This window comes from Equus asinus, chromosome 1 (assembly GCF_041296235.1).
Source record: "Equus asinus isolate D_3611 breed Donkey chromosome 1, EquAss-T2T_v2, whole genome shotgun sequence".
Taxonomy (NCBI): domain Eukaryota; kingdom Metazoa; phylum Chordata; class Mammalia; order Perissodactyla; family Equidae; genus Equus; species Equus asinus.
The window spans coordinates 149,923,124-149,942,061 of record NC_091790.1 but is presented as its reverse complement, the minus strand read 5'-3'; the positions used below and the strand labels follow the sequence as shown (position 1 = coordinate 149,942,061).

Below are 18,938 nucleotides of genomic sequence, written 5' to 3'. Positions count from 1 at the left end.
AAGTAAGGAATGTTAATTCCTCAGGACGAGTCCTTTACTCAGTACATAAAGTAATATGGTTCATAAGAATGAAGCTTTGTTTTTCTTATGTAAATCAATGAAAAAAATAAGGTTTATCTAATAAATTAAATTATTAACCATAATGATAGGAACAGAGGAATTTTGCCAAGTAAAGATAATATATCTGAGTGAATGATACAATTTATGAAAATTAGAGAATTTCAGGTTTAGAATAAACCTTAACTAACCTATATACACTGACTGGAACTACCATCTAGCCTACTCACGGGAAGAATAGCAATGAATACAAACTCCAAATTTTTATGTTTTTGGACTCGTAAACAGAGCTGACATAAAAACAGAAGTTATTTCCTGAGTATTCTATAATCCAGGCACCAAGCTAACCCTTTATTTAAAAGCCTCGATATAACTCTGTGAAGAAGGTATTATTAACCCCATTTTACAGGTAGAGTAATTGAAGCTGAGACAAGTTAAATAAATTGTATATGTTAATGTTGCTTATATGAGATCAGACTTCAATCTGCGTATATACTCCTCCTTCATTATATTAAGCCATACTGTGGTCTAGCTAGTCAGTCAAGGTGGCATCATAGGGAGCCATGAGGGTCCTTGAGTCAGACTGCCTGGGTTTAAATCCAGCCTTTGCTGCATACTAACTGCGTGGGCTCTGGGAAAGCTACTTAACCTCCCTGTGCCTGTCATTTCCTTTCCTGTAAAATGGCAGTGGGGCTATGGTGAGGAATTCTAAGTATTTGGCATATAATAAGTATGCAAATAGCTATTATTATCAACAGTCGGAGAGCCAACTCAAGCTAATGTAGGCTTCTGGTTGTCCTGGGCACAGCAAAATCAACTTATTAACTCCAGCATCCCTAATCTCCCTGTCTGCAGGCTCTCCATCTGGTGGCAAGAAGACTCTCCGGCTTCTACAGCTCTTCTCAAAGAAGTTGTATATTTCTCCCGCTGAGGTAAACAGGCTCCGACAGCTCTCCACGCCATACTTGCTTAGAGGTAGCAGCCTCTGCTTCTCCCAGGGGTTGTCAGTATACTTTATGAATAAAAAAAGAGAAATTTTTGAAGACGGTAATGAAATTGTAAAATTGTAAGCCAAATCAATATTCACTATAAGAAACTCTGAATATCATACTTCTAATCAAGAAATGTACTGTTTAGAACAATGGTTCTCAAAAGTGGCTGGGCATTAACCTGAAAAGCTCTCAGGGTTCCGGTTAGAGTTAGGGTGACCCAGATCTAATCACATCAGGATCTCCAGGGATGGTGCTGAGACATCAGGTTTTTTTTAAAGCTCCGCAGGGGATTCTAATGTGCAGCTGAGGTCGAGAATCCTTGGTTTAATGTGACCGAGTCAAACATATTTCCTGGGGTTGAATCTGGAAATCTGTATTTACAGAAAACAACCCAGATGATACTGATGATTGGCCATATTGGGAACCACTGGTTTAGAATACATAATACCCCAATAAAATAGCTGAGGGCCTATATTTATAGTTATAAAGTTTGAGGAACATTTGCCAATGGAGCTTTCAGACAGAAAACACTTGGTAATAGTTTAGATTCCAGATCGTGAAACTGGAAATGGATTCTTGAGATCTCACTATTTACTAAATTATAAACAACGTATTGGAGTTGGAGGTTTAAGGTGAGATTTAAACACACATTTCCCCCTTCCATTGCATTTAAATCATAACCCTTAACATTGAATGAATATAGTTTGTCTTTTACCTACCAGGAATTATTTTCATATGCAAATTGTATGAAACTCAGCCCTTATAATACACAAGAGACAGCACAGAAATCACAGCTATGTAGCAACCAAGCAAAACAGTGCTGATTTATGAAACTTCACAGACTTAGAAATAGAAACAAAGCACTAAATATTCATGAAATCTCATACAGTGCTTGCACATAAGTTACATTTCAGTGATTTGTAACTTAGTTATAGGGAAAAAATAATAATCTGAGTACATGAAAACATATGGAACCTTTCAAGTGTTAAGTTTCACTAATTTTTGGTCCTATTTTATTTTGAGTCATAAATAAATTATGAATATGCTGTAAATGATTGGCCATAATCTAAACTTCCCAGAGAAGAGTAAACAAAGAGTTCATCAACAAAACAAGAGAGTAACTATGGAAAGAAGAATTTAATGAAAATCTTCTCTGATTACAATGTTTTTAAAAAGCAGCAAAAGCTCTTTAAAGGCACAAAGACACAAGTGAAAGAAGCAAGTAAAATCATGTCATTCAACAAAGCAACATATAAACCTATCAAGCAAACAGAGTTAAAATTAGAAAACAATCTGTGCCTTGTACTCTTTGGATTAATCATAAGTTCAAGAAATAATCTGGTAGGTAATACAATAATCAAGGGAATCTTAAATTTCATTGAGTTACCTTGCCCATTTTGGTTCCAATTTCTTAACATAATTATCCCAATTTTATTTAACTGTACTAATGACAAATACAGGCTTCAAACATAAGCACTATGCCTACAATCCATGTTTAAAGTGGAAAGAGTAAAAGCATATCACTGGTGAAACTTAACAATTCGACCCAAGATCTATTTATTTATTTCAGACACAGTGGCTTTTCAAAAGAATTATGACTCAATTAATTGCTAAAAATCCATTCTTTTCATCCTTTTTACATCCTGTGTTTTTTTTTCCCTTCAATGTGTAATAAGCCATAATTAACCCCAAGTAGCTCTTCTTTAACAACTGTGAAAAAACTTGTTTAATTAGAAAAAGTTTACAATCAAGATATACTCTTGTGTGTGTGTGTAAATGGAGGGTGTTTGTTTTCAAATGGCCTTGGTTTACATGGGACACAAATAAACACTCAGAGATAATGTATCATCACCATTGAAATGCTTTTACTCTTCTCAAGAAAAGCAGGTGTGATAATGGGATGTATAAATAGTAGTTAGGCATTAGGATTGATAGGTGACACATCCAGTATAATTCTACACTGGTCAGACCAACAGGAGCACAAAGTGTTTAGATTCAGAGGTTTAAGAGAGAGATGTAGAGAGCAGCAAAAAGGATCAAAGGATTTAAAAATAGAACCTATAATGAAGGCCTTGACAAAATGAGATTATTCGGCAAAGGAGTTCTTTTTTTTTTTTGAGGAAGATTAGTCCTGAGCTAACTGCTGCCAATCGTCCTCTTTCTGCTGAGGAAGACTGACCCTGAGCTAACATGCATGCCCATCTTCCTCTACTTTATATGTGGGACGCCTACCACAGCATGGTGTGCCAATCGGTGCCACGTCCGCATCCAGGATCTCTGACCCGGCGAACCTGGGCCGCCTAAGTGGAACATGTGAACTTAACCACTGCTCCACTGGCCAGCCCCAGAGTTTCTTAAGAATGGTTCTCAAGTATATGAAGAGGATGATATCCTCTGCTCTCCATCTTTATTGAGGAATAAATAAGCAAGAATAGGATTAAACTTCAGGAGACTAGACTTAAGTGAAGTTTAAGAGAATTTCCCAAATGAGGTATATTTTTAAAAAGAGCAAATCGTCAGAAAGATCTGTGGAATTTCCTTCCCCAGAGATATTTATAAATAAGGCATCTATTTCCTTGTTCAAAATGTTTCTGTGATGTCTTGCTGGGAGGAATAGTACAGTATCATAGAATCTCAGGATAGGAAGATCATGTTTCCCAATCACCATTTATTGCTATAAAATATACTAAAAATGAAGACTTAATACATAGTTATAAGAATTAAACGTTAAAATATTCAGGAGATTTTATGGTCTAGTTAAAATATGCTTAATCCCTGTAAGACAAACTCAGAAAATGAGAAACCATCCTCTTTAAGTTAAACAATAATTTTCACATGGCCTTATGATTAAACTTTTTTTAGGGACCTTACTCTATCATTATATGTGGAGAAAGCCTGCTATCATAAGGATGCATTGAGATGTCAGTGCCTTCCCAACTCTCACCTGATGTAGGAGTCTTTGGGAAAAGAGTCACTCTGGTTCAAGGAGTCAGATGGAACCATGCACTCTTTGGAACAGGCATGTGACCCTCTCATCCCAGAGAGAAATGGACACAGCAATAATTTGCTGGTTCCACTACACTTTTATTGCCTCTCCAGAAGCAAGATAAATGACAAGTAAAGAAGAACCTGGAGCAGGTCTCCACGTAGACCAAGTTCTGCTATCACTTTTCAAAATTTTCAACACCTATCTGTATTCTGTATACATAAATAGCCAACACTTATAAAGCACATGTAACATACATGTAATATATAATGTACTGTTACTAATGGCTTATAATGGCTTATATTTGTTCTGCTTATTTAATCCTCACAGTCCTAAAAGGTTGGTACTATTCACAGATGAAGAAACTTTGGCAAAGATATGCTAAGTAATTTGCCCAAATTCATTCAGATATTAAGCTATTGAGCCAGCATTCAAACCCAGGCAGTTGGGCACCAGCATCAGTGTGCAAATCTGTAGCCTCAAACTGCCCCTTTGCAGTTGGGTTAAATTTACAGCAACTAACAAAGCAATTATGTCCGTTCTACTCCTCATAGTTGGAGACACCATTAATCACTATTTTTCTAGGCCCCAAACACAGAGCAGAATCCTCCAAAGTCAGTGAAAGTAAAACATTGCTTTAAAAAATACACAATTTTCAAGAAATAAAATAATAGCTTACTATCATAAATTCATTTATTCACTAGCAAAACCTCTTTCTTTCTGTCTACAAAAGGAAGAAAACAGATTGACACTAATAAGCTGTTTCTTGTTTTTCATTGTAGTTTATTTGAAACAAGAGCTCATGAATTGAATTGATAAGAAGTAAATTAACATATAAGGATACGAAGCAGAATGTATTTACACCAAAAGTGACTGTTGGTGAAGTAAACTGCTAAAATCAACAACAATCACAAGTAACATTTTTAAAGACAAATTACAGGGAGGTAGTATATAGAACATACATTCATAATACGCATTTAGTCTCTCTTATCAGTGACCTTGAGTTTATCATAAATATAAGTATAACCTTGATTTCGAAGGTCCTAGCAGACATGGGAAAGCCAAGTTGGAACTGTAAATATAACTACAATGGCACAAGCTTACACTAGCTAATTCCAAAAATTAACCCTATCTCCAAGGGTTCCTCAGCGAGCTATATTTGACGATTTCTCAGACTACTGGTTTCTGTTACTTATACAAGATCCTGCAGATTCATCCCCTCCAGCCTCCTCATCAGCCACTACAGCACAGCCTCTGCTACCACTAATATTCCTGAGATGACTTATCCCCAGGGACAGACTTTCTCTGGCAGTGGCAGTGGCTGCTTACTGCCTTTACCATTCTGCCCTCAGGGAGGGGATATGAGCACAGGTTCATCCTAAATTTTTGATACAAGAGCTAAGATTAACTATAATTATGTTAGGTTTCAGTTTTATAGACTTCGTGGGTCAAGAGCCTTGAAAGTTAAGGCCCAGGGCCTGCCCAAGGTGAGGAGTCTCATAGGAGACCTTCTATTCATTATACTGGGACCGAAAAACTCTCTGTCCTCAGAATGATGGTGAACCAGAAGTAAACCAGCCTCCACAGTCCACAGCAGGAAGAGAGAATCTACTGGCGAGCACAGCAGACAGCAGAGAAAAACAATGTGAGAAAGGAAGGTGAAGGGTTGGGAGGAGTGGATCCCTGAGAAGTTGAGACCTTAGGCTGCCCTTGCATAGTTCTGCAGTCTGGGGTTATACCATCTGGATAGTCCAGAGAAGCTTAAGTGCTGGATGTGGTTTAGGGTGGTCCCAGACTAGTAGAAACTCTATAGAGAAGTCAGAAGCAAGTTCTCTCTGGAAGAAGAAACTTTCATTCCAAATTTCAAAGAATTTCCTCAAATAAAATTTCATATGCCATGAGGGGACATAGTTAAACATAAACAAGCACAAAAGCAAAAAGCTAGCATGAGCAAGACAAACAGACAGCAGGTACAGATTCTAAAAACTTCAGACAATGGAATCACCAGATACATTTCATAAAGCAGCTATCTTACTAAGTTTTTAAAAGTAGTTTGAAATAAAAACAAGTTTGAAGATATCTTCAGAGAACAGTGAACTCTAAAAACTGCTCTGGTAGGATTGAACAAAAACTAAGCAAAATGTCTTCAAATGAAAAATACAACAACTAAAATTAAAAACTCAATAGATATACATACCTATTAGAGGGACAAAAATCTAAAACACTGACAACACCAAATGCCACTGAGGATGTGGAGCAACAGGAACTCTCATACATTGCTGGCGGGAATAAAAAACGGTACAGCCACTTTGGAAGACAGTTTGGCTGTCTTCCATACCATGTGATCTTACCATACAAGCCAGAAATCACACTCCTTGGTATTCGCCCAAAGGAGTTGAAACTTTATGTCCACGTAGATATTTATAGCAGGTTTATTCATAATTGCTAAAGCTTGGAAGCAACCCAGATGTCCTTCAGTAGGAGAATTGATACATAAACTGTGGTACCTCCAAACAATGGAATATTATTCAGCGCTACAAAGAAATGACCTATCAAGCCATGAAAAGACATGGAGAACCTTAAATGCATATTACTAAGAGAAAGAAGTCAGTCTGAAAAGGCTAATTACTGTATGTTTCCAACAATATGACATTCCGGAAAAAGCAAACTATGAAGACTATAAAAAGATCAGTGGTTGCCAGGGGTGAGGGAGAAGAGAGATGAATAGGCAGAGCACAAAGGATATTTAGGGTGGTGAAAATACTCTGTGTGATATTGTAATGATGCATATATCATTGTACATTTGTCCCAACCCATAGAATGTACACCACCAAGAGTGAACCCTAAGGTAAACTATGGACTTTGAATGATTATGATGTGTCAATGTAAGCTTATCCTTGGTTAAAAAAAAAAAAAGTACCATTCTGGTAAGTGATATTGATAATGGTAGAGGCTATGCATGTGTAGGGGCAGCAAGTATATGGAAATCTCTGTACCTTCCTCTCAATTTTGTTGTAAACCTAAAACAGCTCTAAAAAAATTAAAAAAATGCCAATCAACTGTTTTTATAGCATAATAGACTCATATGAAAAGAGATTAAGAAAGCTGGAAGATAGGTCAGAAAAATGGATGCAGAATGCACCACAGAAAAAAAAACTTGAAGGAAACTGTGAAAGAGAGGTTCATGGAAAATAGAATGAGGGGCATATTTTAAGTTTCATCAGAGCTCCAGTAGGAAGAGAGAGAATTGGACAGAGGCAATATTTGAAGAGATAACTAATGAAAAATTTTCCACAAGTAATGAAAAACACCAACCCACTGATTCAAGAAACCAAATGAATCTCAAGCATGTAATTACTTTAAAAAATTCAAGACCTAAACATATAACAGTGAATCTTGTCTTCAAAAAGAAAGAAAGGAAGAAAGAGAAAGAGAGAGAAAGAAAGGAAGGAAGGAAAGAAAGAAAAAAGAAAGAGGGAGGGAGGGAGAAAAGGAAAGAAGGAAGGAAAGAAAGAAAAAAGAAAATGTTAAAGAGCAGCTAGAGGGAAAAATGTATTCTCTTCAAAGTAGTAACTTTAAAGGATGCTGAGTTCTAAGCAGCAGCAATGAAACCCAGAAAGGAAAAATGACGGACTTATAGGCTGAAAGAAAATAACTGACAACCTGGAAATGAATGCCTAGCAAAAATATCTTAAGAATGAGTGTAAAATGAAGATATTATCAGACTAAAAGAAAAAAAAAGCTTTCCACCAACAGTACCTTAAAAATTTGTAAGGATATACTTTAGGCAGAAGGCAAGTGATCCCAAATGGAAGGTAAGAGGAGCAAAGAGAGTAAATATACCTAAATGAACATAAGTTATATAAAACAATAATAATAATGTGATTGTGGAAGTAAAAAAGGAAAGAAGGAAGCAAGGAAGGAAGAAAAGAAAATGAAAATACCTGGCCACCATATGTCAGGAGGGCACAAGTGAAGTTAAATGACAGGAAGTTAAATGGCATAAACTGATATGAAGTTAAATGACATTTATAAACAACATATCTAATAGATAAACATACAGTAAGGTTGAAACTAAAAGCTATAAAAATGAACCAATACTGTTTAAAAGATAGCTAATATAATTTTATTACAAGACAAAATAGAATTTAAGGCAGAAGGCGTTACTAGAAAAAAAGAGTATTACTTTAAAATGATAACATCTCAATTCATCAGAAAGTTGCAATGACTTAAATTTGTAAATAGTTGATAAACCTCAAAATACAGCGAGAAATAAAAAAAGAGAGACTTACTAGGAAAGAGAAATATACCAACAATCACTGTGGAAATTTCAACATATTCCTAGCAGTATTTGGTAAAAATAGACAAAAAATCAGTAAGATATAGAAGATATAAATAACATGATAAATAAACCAGACCTAATGTGTGTGCATGTATACAGCACCTAACCACTCCAGAGTACATATTTTTTCTAGAAAATATGGAATATTTCTGAAAAGTGACCACTTAAAACCAAAAAAGAGTTTTAGTAAATTTCAAAGGATTTAAGTCACACAGAGCATGTTTTCTGACTACAGTGCTATTAAGCTAGAAACCAAAAAATAACATATCTAGAAATTCCCTATGTATTTGTTAATTAAGAAATAAACTAAATAACCCTTGCAACAAAGAAAAAATCGCTATCAAAATTGGAAAATACTTTTACCTGAACACCAATAGAAATACCAAAAAATATTACACATAAATCTTTAGTTAACAACACTTAGAGGAAAAATATATAGCTTTAAATATTAGTAAATAATAAGCTAAGCATACATCTTAAGAAGTTAAAAAAAGAACTGCAAAATAAACACCACAAAGAAGGGATGAAAGGAAATAATGAAAACAACCTTAAAGTCAACAAACTTTAAAACAAGCAGCCGGTGGGGTACATCAACAATTTCAAACACTAGTTTTCTGGAAAAGGCTGATAAAATTAGTAGACTTCTGGTGAAATTGATCAAAAAGAAAGACAATAGTTACAAAAATCTAATGCCGGAAATGACAGAAAGAATCATGTTAAAAATGCTGCAGATACTAAAAATATAAGAAGAAGATATTATGGAAAGTATTAGATCAGCAAATTTGAAAATTTAGATGAAATAAGAAATTTTGTAGAAAAATAAAACTTAACAAAAGTGACAAAAAATTGGAAATCCTGAATATAACAAATAACCTATAACCTGAATGTAACTGTAACCATTAGAGAAATTGAATAAGTACTCAAAAATCTTCTGGCCCAGTTCCACCTAACATCATAACTTATTCAACTCTTCCATAGAATAGAAAAAGATGAGGTGCTCTCTCACTTACACACAGCTAGCATAATCTTGTTTTCTTAACCCAATAGGTAAAGACAAGAGAATTACGGGCCAAATTGTCTCATAAAGATACATGAAAAAATTCTAAATAAACTATTAGCTAACTGAATCAAGCAATATATACAAAGGATAATATATCATAATTAAATTGGGTTTATCTCATGAATAAAGTCTGTTCAACATTAGAAATCATTATAATTTACCATATTAAGAGATTAAATAAGAAAAATTATATCATAATCTTGAAGATGCAGAAAAAGCATATGACATAATTCCAGTCCCTTTCTTTCTTCTTCTTCTTTTTTTTTTTTCTTGTGGTGAGCAAGATTGGTCCTGAGCTTACATCTGTTGCCCATCTTCCTCTTTTTTGCTTGAGGAAGATTGATGCTGAGCTAACATCTGTGCCAATCTTCTTCTATTTTTTTTATGTGGGATGCCACCACAGCATGGCTTGATGAGCAGTGTGTCAGCCTGCACCTTATCCTAACCCATGAATCCTGGGCCACCAAAGTGGAGTGCATGAACTCAACCACTATACCACTGGGCTGGCCCCTCAGCAAAAATTTCTGTGGAACTTGAAAACTGATTCTAAAATTTATGTGGAAGTACAAAGGGACAAGATTAGCCAGGATACCCTTAAGGAAGAACAATATGGAGGCCTTAAGTTTCTACTCATTCTAACACATACTTGAATGGAGAAATTCTTTTGGTTTTGCTTACTTTATTTTGTTAATAAACTGATAAACAGTGGTTTCCTCCCTTTGGAGGGAGGAAACCATTTATCAACCCAATTATCAAACTATCAAATATTTACTCTGTACAGTGCTTAGTATCATCACAGACAGCCAACTGGTTTTCGGAGTATGACAAAGATCTCCCAGTGATGAATAGTGTAAGAGACTCAAGAAGGAGGAATTGTATGATAAATAGGAGAGCCTCTTAGTTTTCATTCAGTTCTTAGTGGGCTAATAGGTAGAAATTGGTTTTTAGATGTTCAAATGTTTAACAAATTTTTAAAACTCCCCAAATAACAAGAGTTCCTATTCTATGTATATTTGTCAAAGTATTTCTGGAACATTATACAGGTATTTTAAGTTTGCAGTGTGTATGTGTATTATTCTTAAAGGATTAGGTGATATTTGAAAGCCATATTCATACGTAGAAAAGAAGAATGTGAAGAGAAAAGATCTAAAAGCAAAATAAAATATGCCACATTACAAGGGCGAGTGAAATGAGTAGAAGCAAAATAAATCAACTATACCTTTTATTTTCCTGAACGGCAAAATAAATATTGGTGATAGAAACCAGTGGTTCTCAAAATGTGTGGTCACCAGAATGGCAGCATCAGCATTACCTGGTATCTTGTTGAAAACGTGAAGTCTGGGGCTCCAGCCCAGACCTACTGATGAGTAACTCTTGGAATGGGGTTCATGAATCTGTATTCTAACATCCCTTCCTGATGATCCTGATGTCCTTGAAGTTCAAGAACCACTGAACCATTCCAAACCAGACAACACTCAATTTTTACTTATATGAATGGACAACTGGTCTTAATGTTTATTATGAGGATTAAATAAATGGTCACAAGTGAAGAGAAAAAAATAAAATGTCTTTAAAATAGGTTTGAATAGCATAAATGGAGCTTGCCTTTTGTCGAGATATAATTAACATGAGTGTCTTTTCACCAATTTCATGAAACTAATATTCTACTTGAAAAGGGAAATATCCATAATCAAAAACTCCTTTAAAATACTTTAAGGGCCGGGGCTGGCCTCGTGGCCTCGTGGTTAAGTTCGTGTGCTCCGCTGCAGGCGGCCCAGTGTTTCATTGGTTCTAATGCTGGGTGCAGACATGGCACTGCTCATCAAGTCACGCTGAGGCAGCATCCCACATGCCACAACTAGAAGGACCCACAATGAAGAATATACAACTATGTACTGGGGGGCTTTGGGGAGAAAAAGGAAAAAAAATAAAATCTTAAAAAAAAAAAAAACTTTAAGGGCCAGCCCCGTGGCACAGTGGTTAAGTGCACATGTTCTGCTTCAGTGGCCTGGGATTCACTGGTTTGGATCCCGGGTGTGGACATGGCACTGCTGGGCAAGCCATGCTGTGTTAGCCATCCCACATATAAAAAGTAGAGGAAGATGGGCACAGATGTTAGCTCAGGGCCAGCCTTCCTCAGCAGAAAGAGGAGGATTGGCAGATGTTAGCTCAGGGCTAGTCTTCCTCAAAAAATAAAATAAAATACTTCACATAAATATTAGGGAGATATGTTCTTATTTGCAATTTACTAGTTATGGAACTTCTCCATATTTTGTTTCTTCTGTCACTATAATTATATATTATTCAGCACGTGTAAGCTCATTGCTATTCCAAGATTATTTCATGCTAAGATTTTTAAGTTCAACAGAAATTTTTTTAAAAGTTCCAAAGTGTACTTTAAAAATACTTCTGTGAGTCTAACATAATACTCAGAATTAAAGTCACATTTCTGAATCACAAAATTTTCTCCTTTTCTCCTATTTGTCTCACTCAACTTTATTTACCTAATCACTATCTTCACTATCTTCACATCTGTTGTACAAAATGACAGATTTCCAACTAAAAGCTCAGTAAACACACACCACAGTCAACTTTAATTATAAGCAATCACAAAACACACTTTAAAGCATTTCTACCAGTGTAAAGCTCTGTGGGAAATTGATTTCTCAAAGTGTTGTGGATGATTATTCTGAACAAAATAAATGAGGTAAGGTAATGTTACAATAATGATCTGGAACGGTGAGTCAAATGAGTAAGATTAAAGGCATAAAGAAAGTCTTCCTAATAAACAAGCAGATAACTGCTGGAAAGAAAAATATGTTCCTTGGTTGAAATTAACTGCCAAACATTCTCAACCTACACAAAGCTGTCAGAAAGGACATCTAAATCTGTCCTTGTTTGTAACATGTGTTGTGACAAGATTTGACAGTTTATCAAAGAACTATAATTGCCACCTAAACATCTAGCATTTTGTCAACTGCAAGTATGTTTAGTGAAAGCATTTATTTTACTTAAAATACAACAACCATTTTTCTCCACTTTCTGAAAAGAACTGACTGAATTTCTTTTCTTCTTAGGTGATCAAGCTGCATCAGGGCGCTCTCTGAATTATTTATGTTGGAAGAGTGAAGGGTAAAAGAGAATCGGTAAAGCAAGAAACTATTACCAAGGTAATATATATATATGCTGGATATATATATATGACTCAAAAGACCTTCAAAATACAACAATTCTCATGGATCCGTAGAGATGACATTTAAATATGTTTGCCTTGGGAAGGAGAAAGATAAGGCATTTTCTCTATATTACAATTTTCGTTTCCAGAGTAATTTATTAAGAAATGATGTCTTAAATGGAGAAAATGTATTGTTCAATAGGCATCATTCCTACCTGTAACTTTTGTGAGAAACAGTCAGTGGTAAGATAGATGTCTTTCTCAACCTACAGAGACCAAAGTAAACAGGAGCTGAATTCCCTTGCAGTAGATCGTGTAACAGAAATGTCAGAGTAATAACGATACCTCCATGACACTACTAAAGATTCCTTTCTTTCTGGAAATAGTTTTTACAAGTAAAAGAATTTTCCAGTCCCCAGTTTGAGGTTTTGTTCTTTGTGGCAGTTGTTTGATAAAAGAGTAAAGTTTTTATGCAAAAATTTCTGCACAAATTTTTAATTTTTCCTTCATTCTGACAAACCTCAAAGAAAAGGCCTAGAAGTGGGATAAGGACAAAAGCTCTATTTTGAAATTCAGGACTCCCTCGCTCTAGTCCACACTCTCCTTCTAATTAGCTGTTACATCCCAGGCAAGTGGCTTCATTTTTCTGAGCCTTGATTCCCTGTCTGTGAATTGGGATCTTAGCCTGGGAGGTCTCTAAGGCCATTTCCATCTTTAACATTTTATAATTCTACACAAATCCCTGGAACTATGAGGTGTTGCAACAGCCAGAGCTTAGAGCAAAAATAGCAGCAAGACAGAAATTTCTCCTACTTAACACCTCGAGGAAAATGCAACCGACTATGGGTTTTTAATGTTTACATTAGCATTCAGTCCTATTTAGGTAATATTAATTCTATTTAAAAATCTGTTTTGTTTTTCTTTAAAAACTGAAAAATGTGTGACACATTGAGAGCACTAAGAGAAAAATCATTTCAATTGAAGCTGCAAGTACTTTTTAGTGCTGCTAAATTAAATCACTGACTTTTCTTTGGAAATTACTGTATATAGTCTGGCTGAGGATAAGAATTATATAGTATAGGTGAGTCTGTTGATTTTATGATAGGAAAGAACATGCATGAAGGGTTGTGGACAGAAATGAGTCAGCATGCACTGTCAACCATGAAGAGTCTGAATCGAAGAGATAAACCTGTTGATGTTGGGGAAAGATGTGATTGCATCAACACAGGACATTTTGGTTTAGCCTTTTTGACATAGCAGTTTCTACGGCTTTATAATAACAGCAAATTCAGTATATAAAAACACTTTTTTCTAGCCAAGTAATGTCTTTCACAGGCATTGCCAAATCTCACCCATTTCTGTTGCCTCCCTCATCCCTTACCCCATTCCTGATCTTATTCTATCCATGAACTCAACCCATTGGGAAGCTCAAAAGTGGGGTCAGAAAATATATTCATCAAATTATTTAGTAATTTCAAAGTATGAAAAATGATGATTTGGTTTTAGGCTAAATCAAAATATCCCAGAACCAAATGTAGACACACAATTAGCAATAAAATAAAATGTATGATCCATATCTGACGCCTCCATTATTTTTACGACACAGTTTGTTGTTGAAATTCCTGGTATTATGGTCTCTTCCACTTCTTGCTCCATTATTCCAACTCTCAATGCACTTTGGAAGCTGTGCACTTAAAATTTGCTAACAAACGCTCATCATATATAATTTGTTAGTCTTTTTCAATTATAAGAGTAATCAAAGTTCAAATACCACATTAATAGATGGCAATAAAATGTGACGGTCCTCCTTCACCCCCAACTCCTACCATCCTACTCCTGTTTTCCTAGATAGTCATAATAAAGAGGATCTCCATAATGACTTGATGCTTTGACTATCACTTAATTTTAAATACATAAATATCATACTATGCATATTTTTATGACTGGGTTTTTTACATTTAAAAAGGTCTTGGAGACATATGACCACACACATTCAGTCTCTTTGATGGCTGCTTGTGTATGTACAATACATTTTTTGATAATTTACCTATTAATAGACATTTGTTCCCAGATTTTGCTTTTATAAGCAATTCTAGAGAGGTCACTATCTGTCATTCACCATCTTATACCCTGTAAGGGATACAACACCTGAGACACAGAATGCTTCGGGAAATATTGACTGACTGAATGAATACAGCAACAAACACTGTTATCAATATATGTGGGGAGTATTTGGGAACATTTCTGTTGAGTACATTCCTAAAAGTAACCACAAATACTCAAAGGTTATGTGCAAAATTTCACTTACAAAATCTACATGCTTACACATCCTAATAGAAGGAGTTATCTTCTTATAATTTTCGCTTGCCTGATATGTGAAAATAATTAGCATTTTCTTGATTACTAGCATTTTCTCATATTTATTACTACTTATTTTTTCCTGTGAATTGCCTATTTATACCATTTTCAAACTTTTTTTATTATCTTCTTCTTGCTCAATTGGAAGAACTCTGTCGAAAACATATTTTAGACATTTTCTCTGCTCTGTAACTTTCCTTTTAAGCTTAGGTGTCTTTTACCTTGTACAAGTTTATATTTTTACATTTTCAAATTTGTTTAAGCAACCCTAAGAAACGAATAGAGGCACTTATAAAAGAGAAAAAAAATCCATAAACTGAAGAAAGACTTCATTCTTTAGTTTATAAGTTTAGAGTGGGTGCCAAGCAGGAATTTTTTTGAAAGACCCAGGGGCAACTTCGAGCAGCGCACGGCTGGAAGCAGCCGCAACAGCCGAGTAACAACCGGAAGCCGTTAGTTGGAGTCTGCGGTCTGACTTCTGTTCCGATCTCGGTGGCAGCGGTGATCGCTGGACGAAGAGCGCCTAGGGTAGTGGACCAAAATGCCAAATATAAAAATCTTCAGCGGCAGCTCCCACCAGGACTTATCCCAGAAAATTGCGGACCGCCTCGGCCTGGAGCTAAGCAAGGTTATGACCAAGAAATTCAGCAACCAGGAGACCTGCGTGGAAATTGGTGAGAGTGTGCATGGAGAGGATGTCTACATAGTGCAGATTGCTTGTGGTGAAATCAACGACAATCTAATGGAGCTTTTGATCATGATTAATGCCTGCAAGATTGCTTCAGCCAGCCGGGTTACCGCAGTCATCCCGTGCTTCCCTTATGCCCGGCAGGATAAGAAGGATGAGAATCGGGCCCCAATCTCTGCCAAGCTTGTTGCAAATATGCTGACTATAGCAGGTGCAGATCATATCATCACCATGGACCTACATGCTTCTCAAATTCAAGGCTTTTTTGATATCCCAGTAGATAACTTGTATGCAGAGCCAGCTGTCCTGAGGTGGATAAGGGAGAATATCTCTGAGTGGAGGAACTGCATTATTGTCGCGCCAGATGCTGGTGGAGCCAAGAGAGTGACCTCCATTGCAGACAGATTGAATGTGGACTTTGCCTTGATTCACAAAGAACGGAAGAAGGCCAGCAAAGTGGACCACATGGTGTTGGTGGGAGATGTGAAGGATCGTGTGGCTATCCTTGTGGATGACATAGCTGACACCTGTGGTACAATTTGCCATGCAGCTGACAAACTTCTCTCAGCCGGAGCCACCAGAGTTTATGCCATCTTGACTCATGGAATCTTTTCTGGCCCAGCCATTACTCGCATCAACAGTGCGTGCTTGGAAGCAGTAGTGGTCACCAATACCATACCTCAGGAGGATAAGATGAAGCATTGCTCCAAAATACAGGTGATTGGCATCGCCATGATCCTTGCGGAAGCCATCAGGAAAACTCACAATGGGGAATCTGTTTCCTACCAATTCAGCCATGTCCCTTTATAATAGAATAACTTTGGGATTATTCTATTTTAAGATAAAATAAAAGAAAAATGAAAATATACCATGCCCATTGATTTCATTTGGTATTTGATGAAAAACTCAGCAGAAAACTTATCTTGCTCCAGTGTAGCTTTCTACCTTCCGCATCAGGTGTATGAGAGTTTATCTTAAATTGGGAAGAGAGAGATTGAGAATAATTGCTAGGATTTCCTATCAAGGTTGTCTCGTTCTGGCTTCTTTGATGATTTTGTGAGCCTTGCAACCTTATAGTTCAGCTGCTTTCAGACTTTGAGGGTGTTGTGTGGAGATGTTTGAAAGAGATTGGGGATGCTCAGACTACTTTACATGTGAATGCTTCAGGGTTTATTTTGTTCAGGACAACTAGCAATGCAGCCAACCCAATCTACCACTCCTCCACCTCCCCACCTCCTACCCTCTTCTATTTCCTGTCTTGCGCACCCCCTTCCCACCCTGTATGTCACCACTTCTCCAAGATCTATGCTAAACTGTATTAAGAGCTCTGAGCGACCTCAAATCTAGTTCACCTGATGGCTGAACCCCCTGCAAGGCAGGAGAAAAACTTTCAGCTTGAACAGCCATTGGGTGGGATCATGAGAGGAGGCTGCAAAGTGCAGCAAATGCTCTTGAGAGGAAGAAGAACAATCTATCACCATCTGTTCGAAGTCTATGTATCTTGGCTTCTCGATTATGCCTGTTCCTTTTGATTTAGTTTTACCTCCAATCATCTTGACCTTTTCTTGGCCAAATATCCTGACGGGTCCAAATGACCAGTGTACCAGTCTTCTGAAAAGCAAATTCATTCCCTGCTATGTAATCTCTAACATTTGCGTTAGATGTTTTTGCTGTAGCTTAATCTTAGCTGACTACCACCGTGGTAGTAGATTTTAGGTGGTCTTGTAGTGCCTTTTGATTAAGCATTTAATTTTAATCTCCCTTCCTTGTATTTAGTTGGCCTCTCAGATGACTTAAGATTTATATTTAAAAGTTGATGTTATTGTTTTTTGTAGAGGAGACCAGTAAAATACCTGCATGTGTGTGGGAAAAAAAGGTCCACATCTAGATACATCATGAAATTTCTGCTCTCCAAGAAAATAAAGACAGACCCTAAAAGTTTCTAAAAGGTAGAATGCAAACAAGATAATTTTAAAGAAGCAATATTCAAATTGCTCTCAAACTTCTCGTTTGACCTCCCAAGCAATAAGCAAAATTGAACAATTTTTTTGCAGTTCTGAAAGAATATTGATTTTAACCTAGATTTCTGTGCCCAACCAAATGATAATTTAAATTTGAGGGCAATATTAAAGCACTTTTATACATTAAAGGACTCAGAAACTTTACCACCATGAATGCTTTCTGAAAGCATCACTTGAGGATACTGAAAATAAAAAAATAAATACAACCAAGAGGAACACATGGAATAAGAGAGAATGGTGAGCAAAGAAAGAAGTGAAATTGATCAAAAACATTTTTTCCATGAAGTTATTGTGAAGATTATCACAGATATTAAGACAAAATTCACATAAAAATTGGGCCACATCATAAAGCAAATTATTTAAAAATCTGTAAATAAAATTCCAGATGATATCCACAAAACATGAGAGGTTTGTAGTGTTTAGGGTTAGTCTAAGTATATTAATGATCTTATCTAGTTTGGGGGTGTGGTTACTGATGCCAATAATTTATATTATAGAAAAAACTGAGTCTAAATATGTATTTTAGATTGGATTAGATTTGATTTGATTTGATTTTAGGTTTTCCTTTTTCTTTTTCTCCTCAAAGCCCCCCAGTACATAGTTGTATATTTTTTTAGTTGTGAGTCCTTCTAGTTGTGGCACGGGGGACACTGCCTTGGCATGGCTTGATGAGCAGTGCCATGTCCGCGTCCAGGATCCAAACTGGCAAAACCCCAGGCTGGTGAAGCTAAGCACGTGAACCCAACCACTCGGCCATGGGGCCGGCCCCTAAATATGTATTTTAAAATTCAAGGAAGAGCAAGAGAAGAGAAGAATGGGATAAACTATTAAACAAAAATGGCACAGGCAAAACTAAACAAATCCAGCTGAAGATAGGGAATGAGGAAGAAAACATAGCAAATAGAAGATACCAAATATGTATTATCACAACTAAAGACAATATGTCAAGTTAACCTTAGCAAAGATTATTAGATTGGGTAGCAAAAGTATCTAATGATATGCTGTTTACAGGAGACATCTAACAAAAACTTGGCTATAAAGTGATGATGAAAAATATACCAAGTAAATGCTGACAAAGAGAAACTAGGAGTGATACTTTCAAAGTAAAAATGGCGTGTGTTTTACTAATGAAACCCCTTAATAAGTTATAACTATCATGAGTCTTTATGCACCTAACAACTCAATGTTGAAATATAAAAAGAAAAATTAAAGAGTGAGAATATAAGGAGAAATGTATAATCTACGTTAACAGAGGGAAA

General features: G+C 36.2%; 1 protein-coding gene and 1 long non-coding RNA gene across 3 annotated transcripts in view; both read left to right on the top strand.

The window, feature by feature from the left end:
* The window catches only part of LOC139045308 (uncharacterized), an 88,864-nt gene that overhangs the window by 29,867 nt on the left and 40,059 nt on the right, over positions 1-18,938 (top strand). For both annotated transcript variants that reach the window (XR_011503391.1, XR_011503390.1), the window contains 2 exons: positions 913-989; positions 12,515-12,607. This is a non-coding gene — a long non-coding RNA (uncharacterized lncRNA). The remainder of the gene's footprint in view (positions 1-912; positions 990-12,514; positions 12,608-18,938) is intronic.
* PRPS1L1 (phosphoribosyl pyrophosphate synthetase 1 like 1) lies at positions 15,512-16,468 on the top strand. Its single transcript, XM_014830542.3, has one exon. The coding sequence runs from the start codon at positions 15,512-15,514 to the stop codon at positions 16,466-16,468; it is 957 nt and encodes a 318-aa protein (XP_014686028.2).